Source organism: Ranitomeya imitator, chromosome 5 (assembly GCF_032444005.1).
Source record: "Ranitomeya imitator isolate aRanImi1 chromosome 5, aRanImi1.pri, whole genome shotgun sequence".
NCBI classification, from domain to species: domain Eukaryota; kingdom Metazoa; phylum Chordata; class Amphibia; order Anura; family Dendrobatidae; genus Ranitomeya; species Ranitomeya imitator.
Genome location: NC_091286.1, coordinates 98075213 through 98089328, shown reverse-complemented (window position 1 = coordinate 98089328; position 14116 = coordinate 98075213). Strand labels below are relative to the sequence as shown.

The 14116-nt window shown below is 42.1% G+C and overlaps 2 protein-coding genes across 3 annotated transcripts in view; one reads left to right on the top strand and one right to left on the bottom strand.

Moving 5' to 3' along the window:
* KAT14 (lysine acetyltransferase 14) overlaps positions 1 to 3070 on the top strand; it is a 39443-nt gene extending 36373 nt beyond the window's left edge. For both annotated transcript variants that reach the window (XM_069768954.1, XM_069768953.1), the window contains one exon: positions 581 to 3070. In XM_069768954.1, the coding sequence (XP_069625055.1) occupies positions 581 to 754 (174 nt within the window). In that variant the 3' untranslated portion in view covers positions 755 to 3070. The remainder of the gene's footprint in view (positions 1 to 580) is intronic.
* Positions 896 to 14116, bottom strand: part of DZANK1 (double zinc ribbon and ankyrin repeat domains 1) — a 28824-nt gene continuing 15603 nt past the window's right edge. Inside the window, 3 exon segments of the mRNA XM_069768009.1 lie at positions 896 to 1018; positions 1125 to 1201; positions 12304 to 12435. Coding sequence (XP_069624110.1) covers positions 896 to 1018; positions 1125 to 1201; positions 12304 to 12435 — 332 coding nt within the window.

Sequence of the window (14116 nt, the reverse complement as noted above, 5' to 3'; positions counted from 1 at the left end):
CCACAAGACCATTTCAGACATAGCTGTAGAAGTGAGAAGTGAACTCTGATTCTTCAAGACAACATGGGCACTTTTTCTCAAAATCCATTTCCATATATTATGCCCTGTTCACGCTATAGTCACATTTTCGGTAAAGAGTCATAGGGGCGGTGCTAGTTCTCTGAAGTAACACTGGGCTAGTCCTATATACTCCATTACAAGCACTGGCAGGGTGTACAGATAACGTTTTAGCCCCTCTTGTGTAGGAAAAGCAGTATGGTGTAGGGTCACTTAGGGGCAGCAGTGTGAGGTTAGGGATCCAGACACACAGGATGAGTTCGGGTATTTCCAGGGTATAATAGTCCAGGACCCGTTGTATGCGTTCTGCTCGTATGCCTACCCGCCTGGATATTTTCCAGTATCTTCGGGTGCGGTAGGGTTATTTAGATTTCTCATGTAGCTGTTGATTCTACTGTTCTTTGATCTGTTCCTATTTATTTGTTTTTAATGAAATAAAGGTTCTATTTTAATTCTCTCACCGCTCCGTTGTCTTCTGCATCTAAAATCTAAGCCGCTTACATTTTATTTTCCTTCCCGACAGACCTGCATGGGCAAAGATGTGACCCTCCATGTGTCCGCCAACAATCCGGCAATGCTGCTGTACCAGAAGTTTGGATTCAAGACTGAAGAATACGTCTTAGATTTTTACGACAAGTACTTCCCAATAGACAGTAAGGAATGTAAGCACGCCTTCTCACTGCGGCTAAGAAGGTGATCGCATGGACGACCGGGACAGATTTGGTTTTCTGCTTTTTACCAACCAAAATTCTTCAGGACATTTTTGAACTAGTATTGGCCTCAAGGCCTGCGTAACAAATCCCTTGGAAAAAACTGATTTTGGTATTAGGGTAAATTCTCAGTTTTTATCTAGAGTTTGGAGTAGAATCTTCTCCAAATCCACACAAAAAAACACTTCAATAAGCTTCCTAATCATTTCAGTGGGGAAGTAAAATGGCTCCAAAATGGACAATTGAATCAACTGAAGGAGAAAAAATGCAATTGAAAAAACTGCAAAAACCTATACAAAAAAAGATGATTTTTTTTTGGGCAGAAAAAACCCATATATTAACACTGAGTGAACATACCCGTACAGGTACAGCTTTGCTCTCGCTAGGATTTCTCACGTGGACCGCAGTTATTCTCAGATATATTCCTTCAGGGTCTGATATGTGTACATCAGAGTTATTATTGACCCGCAGAACAATTCACTTAGAAACCAGTTTTGTTAAGTAATGCAAGAAAAAAATCTTATTTCTAAGCTAACATTGCATGTTCCTCCCTATGCTAAACCTGATCCAAACTCACAAGCTACACATCCCATGAACTATATGGTAAAATTATGGAGCTGGCGTCACCCTGCCTTACACTGGAGAGGCCGTTCCTGCAGCCACATTTATTTTTTTTCCCAACATAAAATGTTGGCAATAGTGATGAGCGAATGTGTTGGGATAAGGTGTTATCTGAGCATGCTCTTGTGCTATGAGTGTCTTCAGCGTGCTTGGAAAAATATGTTCGAGTCCCCTCTGCAAATCTGAAGTTGCAGAATATAGGCTGATGATCATCTGTACACCACCATACTATGTGCACACGATGCGGATTTGCTGCGGATCCACAGTGTATTTTTTCGCGCAGAAACGCTGCAGATCCGCACTGTGATGTACAGTATAATGTTATTCTATGGGAAAAAAAACAACCTGTGCAGAAAAATCAGTGCGGAACTGCTGCGGATTTCAAAGAAGTGCATGTCACTTCTTTTGTGCGGATCTGCAGCGTTTCTGCACCCCTCCATGTTAAAATTCCGCAGTGGCAAAAACCGCTGAAAATCCGCACAAAATCCGCATCAATTCCGCATAAAAACCGTGGCAAATCCGCGGCTGCGGATTCTGCCAGGAGATGCGGATTTTGTGCAGAAAAGTCTGCACCTCTTTTCCTACGTGTGCACATATTCAAATAGTTTGAGAACGGTTGAAGTTGGGGCCACACACCTGTATATATTTATGACTATTATTAGCCAATTTACATTTACAGGTAATGATTTGGTTGTAAATAAGACCACGGGTGATGTAGGGTGTCTATTCTCCTAGACCAGTCCCAGCCTCGGGTGATGTCTGGTGTCTATTCTCCTAGACCAGTCCCAGCCTCGGGTGATATAGTCACGCCCTCTTGGCTTTATTGACATCATCTTCACTGTCCCTCGTTATAACATCAGTGCTGGACATTGTGCATCTGCTCAAGAGAAACGTGGGAACAGTGAAGATGATGCCAAAAAGGTGTCATCATTACAGCACCCAGGCCAGGACTAGTCCAGGGGAAGAGACGTCCCACCAGACGTGTCCTGGCTTATTAGCCAGTGGTTTAAGGGTTCAGTCTTCTGCTTTTAGTCCTGTGGGCTTCAATACCATGCTGCATTTTTGTGGTTGATTAATGTTTTAAAAAATTTTATTCAGCCCCCAGCCCAGATTACATTTAAAGCCAACTTAGTACAGATGTGCAGAATATTGTGTGATCGGTCATTTTTATGTTGCCACATATGTGGGATTTTACTTTGGATTATCCATAAACCTCAAGAATAATATGACAGTCAACTGAGGCTTATTCATTTCAATTCAAGTGCTTGGGTCAAGTGTCCATTGTGTCCAACCTAAAGTGTTTCTACAAGTGATCATCTGTCCACTGGAAGGGCGATGATGGCTAGACTAGTGGGGGTTCTGTCTGATGAGACTACCACTAATTACATGGACGCCGGTCTTGGGTCTGATGCTTGATTCAATGTCTATGGGACTTCTGAAGATCTCAGTCTGTCACTTAGAGACACAATGAAGCAACAGCGCACATGTGAGACCATCCCTCCATTCTGGCCGGTGGTCTAGGCCATGGTGGGCTACCATCATCCTGGCTACTATCGTCTATCTAATGGGAGCCACTTTCAGGATCTTTCATGTTACTACAGACACATTCATTGTAGATGCTGATGAAATGTCCTCTCATTTGAGGACTTCAAAATTAATAAATGAATTTGTTTACTTTTGTACATTGTTCTGCTTTTGTGGTTCATTGTGTTTTGTGCATCCTCCAGAAATGGGTCAAAGTATAAAAAAATACAGAATTGCGATGTCCCTAAACGTTGTTTTTGTCTTGTGTGGATGTATGAAAAGGTGGCATGGATTCGGCAGCCATTTAGTACTGATCTATAATAGGGATCACATTGCTTTGTGCCCTTATTATACCTCCGATTTTAGACATATAACAAAGGTATTCAATGCTTCAATGGGGGAAGATGATGACTTGTGAAGGCAGCACATGGAGAAAAGGTGCAGATTGTGCAGTTGTGTGGTCCTATAAGAGGATGGCACAAGTATTTGTATAGATAAGTATAATAAAAATTTAACAAAATCATGAATTGGCTACTGAGACCCAATCTACAGCTTTAAAGGGGCTGAAGAGCCCATTAGTGTGGGTTTTATTGCTAAAATGTTGAAATTGCTTCAAACCAGATCTCCACCTTTGCACTGACGAGGGGCAGAACCCCGAAACACAGTGTCTGCAAATTGACATCTGGTTTGGCTTTTATCCCAAGTCATGTGACAAGGCTCGTTAAAGGGTCAACATTGACTGTTAGGATTGCTACTTCCAATAGGTGGCACTAGAGTTCTAGTCCTCTTCCTCTCTGAAGAGACAATTCGAAATTGCTTTAATTTTATTGGATTTTCCATTTATTCTACAATTCAAAATTGCTCGAAATAACTATTATCTTGAAGGCTATGTTCCCACAATGAGCTTTTGGTGAGTTTTTCATGTTGCAGATTTTCTGCACCATTTCTTCACCCATTACGTAAAATGGGTTACTTGCATTTTTTGGAAAATACTCCGCATCAAAAACTCCCCAAAATCTCATAGTGGGAATCTACCTAGAATGCCTATTTGTTCTCCCACTTCTGCTGTTTCTGTGCCCTGTCACATCTGTTTCCACTTCTGTGTGATGACTGTCACTTGAGCAGGCCGGATAATCATGCAATGCTACATGTCCAACATAGTGATATGGATGATGCTTTATCACACAGGAGTGTAAGTGTATTAAGGGTCACCAATCTAACCCAAGAAGAGGTGCGAAACCGGCTAAATAAGATTAAAATAGATAAATCTCCGGGTCCGGATGGCATACACCCACGAGTACTAAGAGAACTAAGTAATGTAATAGATAAACCATTATTTCTTATTTTTAGGGACTCTATAGCGACGGGGTCTGTTCCGCAGGACTGGCGCATAGCAAATGTGGTGCCAATATTCAAAAAGGGCTCTAAAAGTGAACCTGGAAATTATAGGCCAGTAAGTCTAACCTCTATTGTTGGTAAAATATTTGAAGGGTTTCTGAGGGATGTTATTCTGGATTATCTCAATGAGAATAACTGTTTAACTCCATATCAGCATGGGTTTATGAGAAATCGCTCCTGTCAAACCAATCTAATCAGTTTTTATGAAGAGGTAAGCTATAGGCTGGACCACGGTGAGTCATTGGACGTGGTATATCTCGATTTTTCCAAAGCGTTTGATACCGTGCCGCACAAGAGGTTGGTACACAAAATGAGAATGCTTGGTCTGGGGGAAAATGTGTGTAAATGGGTTAGTAACTGGCTTAGTGATAGAAAGCAGAGGGTGGTTATAAATGGTATAGTCTCTAACTGGGTCGCTGTGACCAGTGGGGTACCGCAGGGGTCGGTATTGGGACCTATTCTCTTCAACATATTCATTAATGATCTGGTAGAAGGTTTACACAGTAAAATATCGATATTTGCAGATGATACAAAACTATGTAAAGCAGTTAATACAAGAGAAGATAGTATTCTGCTACAGATGGATCTGGATAAGTTGGAAACTTGGGCTGAAAGGTGGCAGATGAGGTTTAACAATGATAAATGTAAGGTTATACACATGGGAAGAGGGAATCAATATCACCATTACACACTGAATGGGAAACCACTGGGTAAATCTGACAGAGAGAAGGACTTGGGGATCCTAGTTAATGATAAACTTACCTGGAGCAGCCAGCGCCAGGCAGCAGCTGCCAAGGCAAACAAGATCATGGGGTGCATTAAAAGAGGTCTGGATACACATGATGAGAGCATTATACTGCCTCTGTACAAATCCCTAGTTAGACCGCACATGGAGTACTGTGTCCAGTTTTGGGCACCGGTGCTCAGGAAGGATATAATGGAACTAGAGAGAGTACAAAGGAGGGCAACAAAATTAATAAAGGGGATGGGAGATCTACAATACCCAGATAGATTAGCGAAATTAGGATTATTTAGTCTAGAAAAAAGACGACTGAGGGGCGATCTAATAACCATGTTAAGTATATAAGGGGACAATACAAATATCTCGCTGAGGATCTGTTTATACCAAGGAAGGTGACGGGCACAAGGGGGCATTCTTTGCGTCTGGAGGAGAGAAGGTTTTTCCACCAACATAGAAGAGGATTCTTTACTGTTAGGGCAGTGAGAATCTGGAATTGCTTGCCTGAGGAGTTGGTGATGGCGAACTCAGTCGAGGGGTTCAAGAGAGGCCTGGATGTCTTCCTGGAGCAGAACAATATTGTATCATACACTTATTAGGTTCTGTAGAAGGACGTAGATCTGGGGATTTATTATGATGGAATATAGGCTGAACTGGATGGACAAATGTCTTTTTTCGGCCTTACTAACTATGTTACTATGTATATGGCCAGGGATCAGCAGTTCTGACATAGATTTTTAAAGTATATTAAAAAAGTCATGCTTTGCATTTAAAATGATCCCGTCAGCAGGATTTTGCTCCATAAACTATAAACACTGTCAGGTTGGGGCCATTATACTGATTAACATGATAGCTTGGGTGAAGAAATTTGTCTTGTGGTTCTTGTGTAATCAGTGTTAATCAGTCTTATCTTGTCTGACTTGTCTATGATGAGGAACATGTTTGTGCTTCGGGGCTACCGGTGAGCAAGTCTCTTCTTGATTTCTGTGGCTTAGAGCAGGACGGTACCCACAGTCCTGCCCCGGAACACGGGCATATCATTAACTGAAAACTTCTAACACGGATTACACAAGAACCACAAGACGGATTTCTTCACCCCAGGTATCATTTTAATCAATTTAGCACTGCCAACCTGACAGTGCCTGTGGGTTACTTGGCAAAATCCTGCTGACAGGTTCACTTTAAGGAGAACCTGACAGTTGATACATGCTGCCCATGAATCAGGCACTGACTTTGTAATCTCAGCCATATATGTTCGACTCTGAAATGTTGCGGCCTTTGAGAGAAGAACATACTTTAAAAGCTGGTGCCAGTTGGTGGGGAGAAGCCGACATGGACCTGTCCAACTAATCTCCAGCATGGCTGGGTCCCCGGCGGCCTCTCCACCTGCTGCCAATGAATAACAGTTCTCTCCCTATACGCGTGTATAGGTAGAAGCTAGTGATGAGTGAACGTGTTCGGATAAGGTGTCACTGAGTGACTTTGGCGTGCTCGAAAAATATGTGCGAGTCCCTCGGCTGCATGTATTGCGGCTTATCGACAGACGCAACACATGCAGGGATTGCCTAGTTACACAAAATAATACTGACTTTTGTGGTTTTCTGCCTATCTTGGCTAGCTTCAACAACTTTTTCAAAAGTGGTCAGATCTTTACCTGGAGGGAACCTGATTGAGGGCAGATAACAAATTCCTTATAATTAATGTCACAAAAGTGGCATAAATTACATCAGAAATATACGTTCCTTGTGGTGGCGCACGGCAGTTGAAAGATGCACCGAATTCATTAGAAGGCAGACACTCCACTCCAGCCCACTCTTTACTGGCATATAAAACACCATTCTTGATGAATTTGGGCCTTTATGTTTAGAGACTTCTTTCTTTAAATTAACGAGAAGTGCAGCCAGTAAGGAAATTGGGTAGAAAAGTCATAAGATATAAAGATTCATGTATTAGTTTCAAATGGTCAGTGAGGCATGTGTTGACCAAGATGTAAGAGGAAGTGACCCGTTCCACATCGGTGCCTGGCAGCTCCTCTTACTCGAGGGGTGTTCTTCTAAAGACACAAGCTCTTTTCCCAGCAAAGAATTAGTTAGGAGCCCACACAGCAGCAAGGTAAGAGCACATTACACACATTCAGAATAGAAAGCCACCAAATGCATATCAAATGGAATCCAGGCAGCTCATTTCTGGATTAAATAACCATGATTAGAAAAAGAGTATACGGGTTTGTCATTTAAAATCTCTGATCAGAACACTTCCAGACTGATGTTTTTTGGCTTGGTGAACATGTCCAACATGCCTTGCCCCAACTTGGACGCAAAAAGTGAGGAGACTTGGTAATTTCCGCTCTTCAGGGCCAGGTCATGGGTTGTCATCCCTTTATCATTTTTCTATTTAATACTTGCATTGCACCTGAAAAAAAATAAGAGCAGTAGCAATGATTCCTCAACATATCATGGGAGACTTCATATATGAAAACACTATTGGAGATCACAGGGGCATACAGTTCCCTAGCCTTGAAAATCCAGGAATTCTGCAAAGGCTATGTAATGGATTAGGAAAACCCAATAAAGGGCAATACTACACATGCATATATAAATGTCATCAATACATGGTGAGTACAATCAAGCTGTATGTAAGAAGACGTGAAATATATATATACAGTGGGGCAAAAAAGTATTTAGTCAGTCAGCAATAGTGCAAGTTCCACCACTTAAAAAGATGAGAGGCATCTGTAATTTACATCATAGGTAGACCTCAACTATGGGAGACAAACTGAGAAAAAAAAATCCAGAAAATCACATTGTCTGTTTTTTTAACAATTTATTTGCATATTATGGTGGAAAATAAGTATTTGGTGAGAAACAAAATTTCATCTCAATACTTTGTAATATATCCTTTGTTGGCAATGACAGAGGTCAAACGTTTTCTTTAAGTCTTCACAAGGTTGCCACACACTGTTGTTGGTATGTTGGCCCATTCCTCCATGCAGATCTCCTCTAGAGCAGTGATGTTTTTGGCTTTTCGCTTGGCAACACGGACTTTCAACTCCCTCCAAAGGTTTTCTATAGGGTTGAGATCTGGAGACTGGCTAGGCCACTCCAGGACCTTGAAATGCTTCTTACGAAGCCACTCCTTCGTTGCCCTGGCGGTGTGCTTTGGATCATTGTCATGTTGAAAGACCCAGCCACGTTTCATCTTCAATGCCCTTGCTGATGGAAGGAGGTTTGCACTCAAAATCTCACGATACATGGCCCCATTCATTCTTTCATGTACCTGGATCAGTCGTCCTGGCCCCTTTGCAGAGAAACAGCCCCAAAGCATGATGTTTCCACCACCATGCTTTACAGTAGGTATGGTGTTTGATGGATGCAACTCAGTATTCTTTTTCCTCCAAACACGACAAGTTGTGTTTCTACCTAACAGTTCCAGTTTGGTTTCATCAGACCATAGGACATTCTCCCAAAACTCCTCTGGATCATCCAAATGCTCTCTAGCAAACTTCAGACGGGCTCGGACATGTACTGGCTTAAGCAGTGGGACACGTCTGGCACTGCAGGATCTGAGTCCATGGTGGCGTAGTGTGTTACTTATGGTAGGCCTTGTTACATTGGTCCCAGCTCTCTGCAGTTCATTCACTAGGTCCCCCCGCGTGGTTCTGGGATTTTTGCTCACCGTTCTTGTGATCATTCTGACCCCACGGGGTGGGATTTTGCGTGGAGCCCCAGATCGAGGGAGATTATCAGTGGTCTTGTATGTCTTCCATTTTCTAATTATTGCTCCCACTGTTGATTTCTTCACTCCAAGCTGGTTGGCTATTGCAGATTCAGTATTCCCAGCCTGGTGCAGGGCTACAATTTTGTTTCTGGGGTCCTTTGACAGCTCTTTGGTCTTCACCATAGTGGAGTTTGGAGTCAGACTGTTTGAGGGTGTGCACAGGTGTCTTTTTATACTGATAACAAGTTTAAACAGGTGCCATTACTACAGGTAATGAGTGAAGGAAAGAGGAGACTCTTAAAGAAGAAGTTACAGGTCTGTGAGAGCCAGAAATCTTGATTGTTTGTTTCTGACCAAATACTTATTTTCCACCATAATATGCAAATAAATTGTTAAAAAAAACAGACAATGTGATTTTCTGGATTTTTTTTTCTGTTTGTCTCCCATAGTTGAGGTCTACCTATGATGTATATTACAGACGCCTCTCATCTTTTTAAGTGGTGGAACTTGCACTATTGCTGTCTGACTAAATACTTTTTTGCCCCATTGTATATCAAAAAATAAAGGGAACACTAAAATACCACATCCTACATGTCTCTGAATTAAATATTCCAGTTGTAAATCTTTATTCGTTACTTAGTCGAATGCGTTGAGCACAATAAAAACATAAAACTGATCAATGTAAATCAAAATTAATATCCCATGGAGGTCTGGATTTGGAATTATACTCAAAATCAAAGTGGAACATCAAATTACAGGCTGATCCAACTTCAGTGGAAATGCCTCAAGACAAGGAAATTATGCTCAGTAGAGTGTGTGTGTGTGTGTAGCCTCCACATGCCTGTAAGACCTCCCTACGGCACCTGGGCATGCTCCTGAAGACGCAGAGGATGTTTTCAAGAGGAATCTCCTCCCAGACCTGAAGTTAAGCAAGAGTTAACTCCAGGATAGTCTGTGGTGCAACGTGGTGGTGGATGGAACGAGACACGATGTCCTAGATGTGCTCGATTGGATTCAGGTCTGGGGAATAGGCAGGCCAGTCCATAGCTTCAATGCCTTCATCTTACAGGAGCTGCCGACACGTTCCAGCCACATGAGGTCTGGCATTGTCCTGCATTAGGAGGAACCCAGGGCCAACCGCACCAGCATATGGTCTCACAAGGGGTCTGAGGATCTCATCTCGGTACCTAATGGCAGTCAGGCTACTTCTGGCGAGCACATGGAGGGCTGTGCGGCCCTCCAAAGAAATGCCACCCCCACACAATTACTGACCCACTGCCAAACTGATCATGCTGGAGGATGTTGCAGGCAGTAGAACATTCTCCACGGCATCTCCAGACTCTCACGTCTGTCACGTGCTCACTGTGAATCTGCTCTCATCCATGAAGAGCACAGGGTGCCAATGTAGAGTATGACAATCTTGGTGTTCTCCTGCACATGCCAATTGCCCTGCACGGTGTTGGGCTGTACGCTCAACACCCACTTGTGGACATCTGGCCCTCATACCACTCTTATGGAGTCTGTTTTTGACAGTTTGAGCAGACATATGGATGTTAGTGGCCTGCTGGAGGTCATTTTGCAGGGCTCTGGCACTGCTCTTCTTGTCACAAAGGAGGAGGCAAACAAAACAAAAAAGTGACCAAAGCAGCCAAAAAGGATGAGAACAGAGTAATGGTCTGTGGTCACCCCCTGCAGAACCACTCCTTTATGGGGTTGTCTTGCTATTTGCCGATCATTTCTACCTGTTGTCTGTTCCATTTGCACAACAGCAGAAGAAATGTATTCACAATCCGTGTTCAGCTTCATAACTCGACAGTTTGATTTCACAGAAGTGTGATTGACTTGGAGTTACATTGTACCGAAAAGAAAAAAATGCTCCAAAGAGCCAGACTCAATTTGGGTCCATGTGATAATAATACTATGTAGTGATAATGCACAACACTATGGTAATAGGAGATCTATATCAAAGGATCCCAAAAGAAGCAAGGAGGGGTTGATATCGTTTAAACAGTATATCTTTATTAGAAAAATATCACACAATACAACAGGAATACAAAATAGAGGGTATCATGGGTAGAGTACAGCTAAAAGGTAGTTGGCACCATACAGATGACAAAAATGTGGTGCCAAAAGATAGCAAAAAACGTGTCTCAAAGGACACAGCCTCACATAGTATCCAGAACAGAGAGTAATGCACTAGTCTCAAAATTAGAGATCTGCCTCTATAAAATCAAATAAATGCAGTCAGCTAAAGATAAAAGCTGACATCCTGCCCATAGACAGCTATGGAAAATGATTGATAAATGATAATGCTCTGCTGCAGTACAATAATAGCAAGTGTGAACAGGCTATATCACTGACAGCTGCTGATGACTGGTAATGGTCTAATATAGTGCAGGAGTAGCAGTAATCATAGACAGACAGAGGTTAAAGTCTGGAATCCTAACACAAGGTAGCGGAAGATAATGTCATACCTTGAGACATGGTGGTCTAACGAAGCCGTAGGTGGTGAAACGCGCGTCGAGGCCAGCGCGTCCCACGGACACAGCAGCACTAATAGACCATAGACCATATAAATCCGCAGCAGTTTTGCACTGCGGATTTATCAAATCTGCTGAAATCTGCTGCAGAAAAATCCGCAGTAGACCAGAACACGTGTGCACAGGGTCAAAATCCCTGCTGCAGTGTGTGCAAACTTGGTCAAGAACTATAGGAAACGTCTGACCTCCGTAATTGCAAACAAAGGTTTCTGTACCAAATATTAAGTTCTGTTTTTCTATTGTATCAAAAACTTATTTTATGCAATACAATTTAGATTAATTATATAAAAATCATACAATGTGATTTTCTGAATTTTTTTTTAAGATTCTGTCTCTCACAGTTGAAGTGTACCTACGATAAAAATTACAGACCTCTACATTCTTTGTAGGTGGAAAAACTTTCAAAATTGACAGTCTATCAAATATTTACTGTCCCCACTGTACTTATCTACACTGCTCAAACAAATAAAGGGAACACTTAAACAACAGAATATAACTACAAGTAAATCAAACTTCTGTGAAATCAAACTGTCCACTTAGGAAGCAACACTGGCCGGAACTCCGCCCCCTCCTCCCCGGGACTTTAAAATGGGCAGCGGATGCGTTGAAAAACTGCATCCGCTGCCCACGTTGTGCCAAATTTTCACAATGTCCGTCGGAACGTCGCGCCGACGCTTTGTGACGGCCCCGTACCGACGGAAGTGTGAAAGAAGCCTTAAATGCACTGGGACTGTGAAAGCACTTCCAAAGCCTCCGCCTCCCCAGCTCTATTCCTCGCCAGCTCTATTCCTCGCCCAACCCCTACTTTAGACAGATCATTGGCTTGACTACATAACCAGAAGATAACACAGTGCCAACCTAAAGCTCTGAGGACCCATACGAGTCTATGATGTAGTTTCTAGGTGGGGGAGTGGGGGTCACGCTAACGTCCTGAGCCCCTGATCAATGCCCAACTATCTGAATGATGGACTAAACAGGCAGCACATATTAATCCGACCTTCCTTGTCTAGTTCCTGCATTCCGTCACATGCCGGGAGTCGGTCTTCTTTCTGAAGCGGCTTCCTGCTCTTTCTCTTGGACCGTTTTGCTTTTCCATTGTTGCTTCTGGCACTCAGCCCGTCCTCACTGGCTGCAGGATATACAAGAGTCTTATACTATTATATATAATGATGGTACATAATGATAGTGGTGGCAGCCACAGATGTTAATTGCCAGTAAAATCGTCAAACACATTTTAGTTAACAATAACTGATCCCCAAATCCATAAATAAACTCTAAAGAGAACCAGTCAGTGTGTGATCTGCCATTCAGGTCTTATTTAGTGGGTGCCATCACTTTACGAGTGACGTTACGGGTGCTCCAAATATAGCCTACAGTATATATGCAGAATGGCAGAAGAGCCTCCAATAATGTCCTGGGCAAATAACTTTGGTACTTTACAAATAGTTGATGAGTTATGAAAATCCACCTAGAACACTTGTCTATATAATAAAATAACATAAAAGTCTAAAAAGTGTTTGCACCCATGAGTACATATTCAGGTCTTTATAATGAAGTCTTAATGAAGCCATACATCCTCATCAGCTATTGGCCAACGCTCCACTGTACCATAGATATGCATGCTTGGTGCAGATGAGCGTGCATGTGTTCAATGGGAAGAGGAGAATCAACCACTGATGTACACTTCTGACAGGATCACAAGTATTTTGCTCTTCTTTTTCTCTCCTGTCTGTCATTCTGTAGTCTGGTGCTGCAGTCATCCTCATTCCCATCTATTTAAAACTTTGCTTCATTTTTATTTTAATTGCACTAGAAGAATACAAACTGGTTGCAATGTCGGCATAGTAATTCTTAAAAGTAAATGTCTACGCTTTGAATGCAATTTTCTAAATACAGTTGTATTGTATTTTACATGTTTTTCACACTTGAATGTTACAGATCATCAAACAAATTTAAATATTACACAAAGATAGACACAAGTAAATACAAAATGCAGTTTTTAAATGAAGGTCTCTATTATTAAGGAAAAAAGAAATCCAAACCTACAAGGCCCTGTGTTAAAATAAATTATCGCCGCCTCACCTCAAAAAAAGAACATAAATTAACTGTGGTTTGTCACATCTTTGGGAACCTGAGATTAAAATTCCCTGATTACTGCCACACCTGTTCTCCATCAAGAAATCACTTAATTAGGACCTGCATGACAAAGTGAAGTAGACCAATAGATACTCAAAAGCTAGACATCATGCCGCAATCCAAAGAAATTCTGGAACAAATGAGAAACAAAGGAATTGAGATCTATCAGTCTGGAAGAGGTTATAAAGCCATTTCTCAAGATTTGGGACTTTAGCGAATCACAGTGAGAGCCATTAGCCACAAATGGCAAAAACATGGAACAGTTGTGAACCTTCCCAGGAGTGGCTGGCCGACCAAAATTAACCCAAAAGTGCAGGGACGACTCATCCAAGAGGTCACAAAAGACCGTACAACAACATTCAAAGAACTGCAGGCTTCACTTGCCTCAGTTAAGGTCAGTGTTCATGACTCCACCATAAAAAAGAGACTGGGCAAAAATGGCCTGCAGTGGCATAATTCCAAGATTAAAATCACTGCTGAGCAATTAGAATATAAAGGTTCGTCTCAGTTTTGCCAGAAAACATCTTGATGATCCTCAAGACTTTTAGGAGAATACTTTCTGGACTGGCAAAGGTTGAACTTTTTGGAAGGTGTATGTTCCATTACATCTGGCGCAGAAGAAAGCATTTCGGAAAAGGAACATTATACCAACAGTAAAATACGGTGGTGGTAGT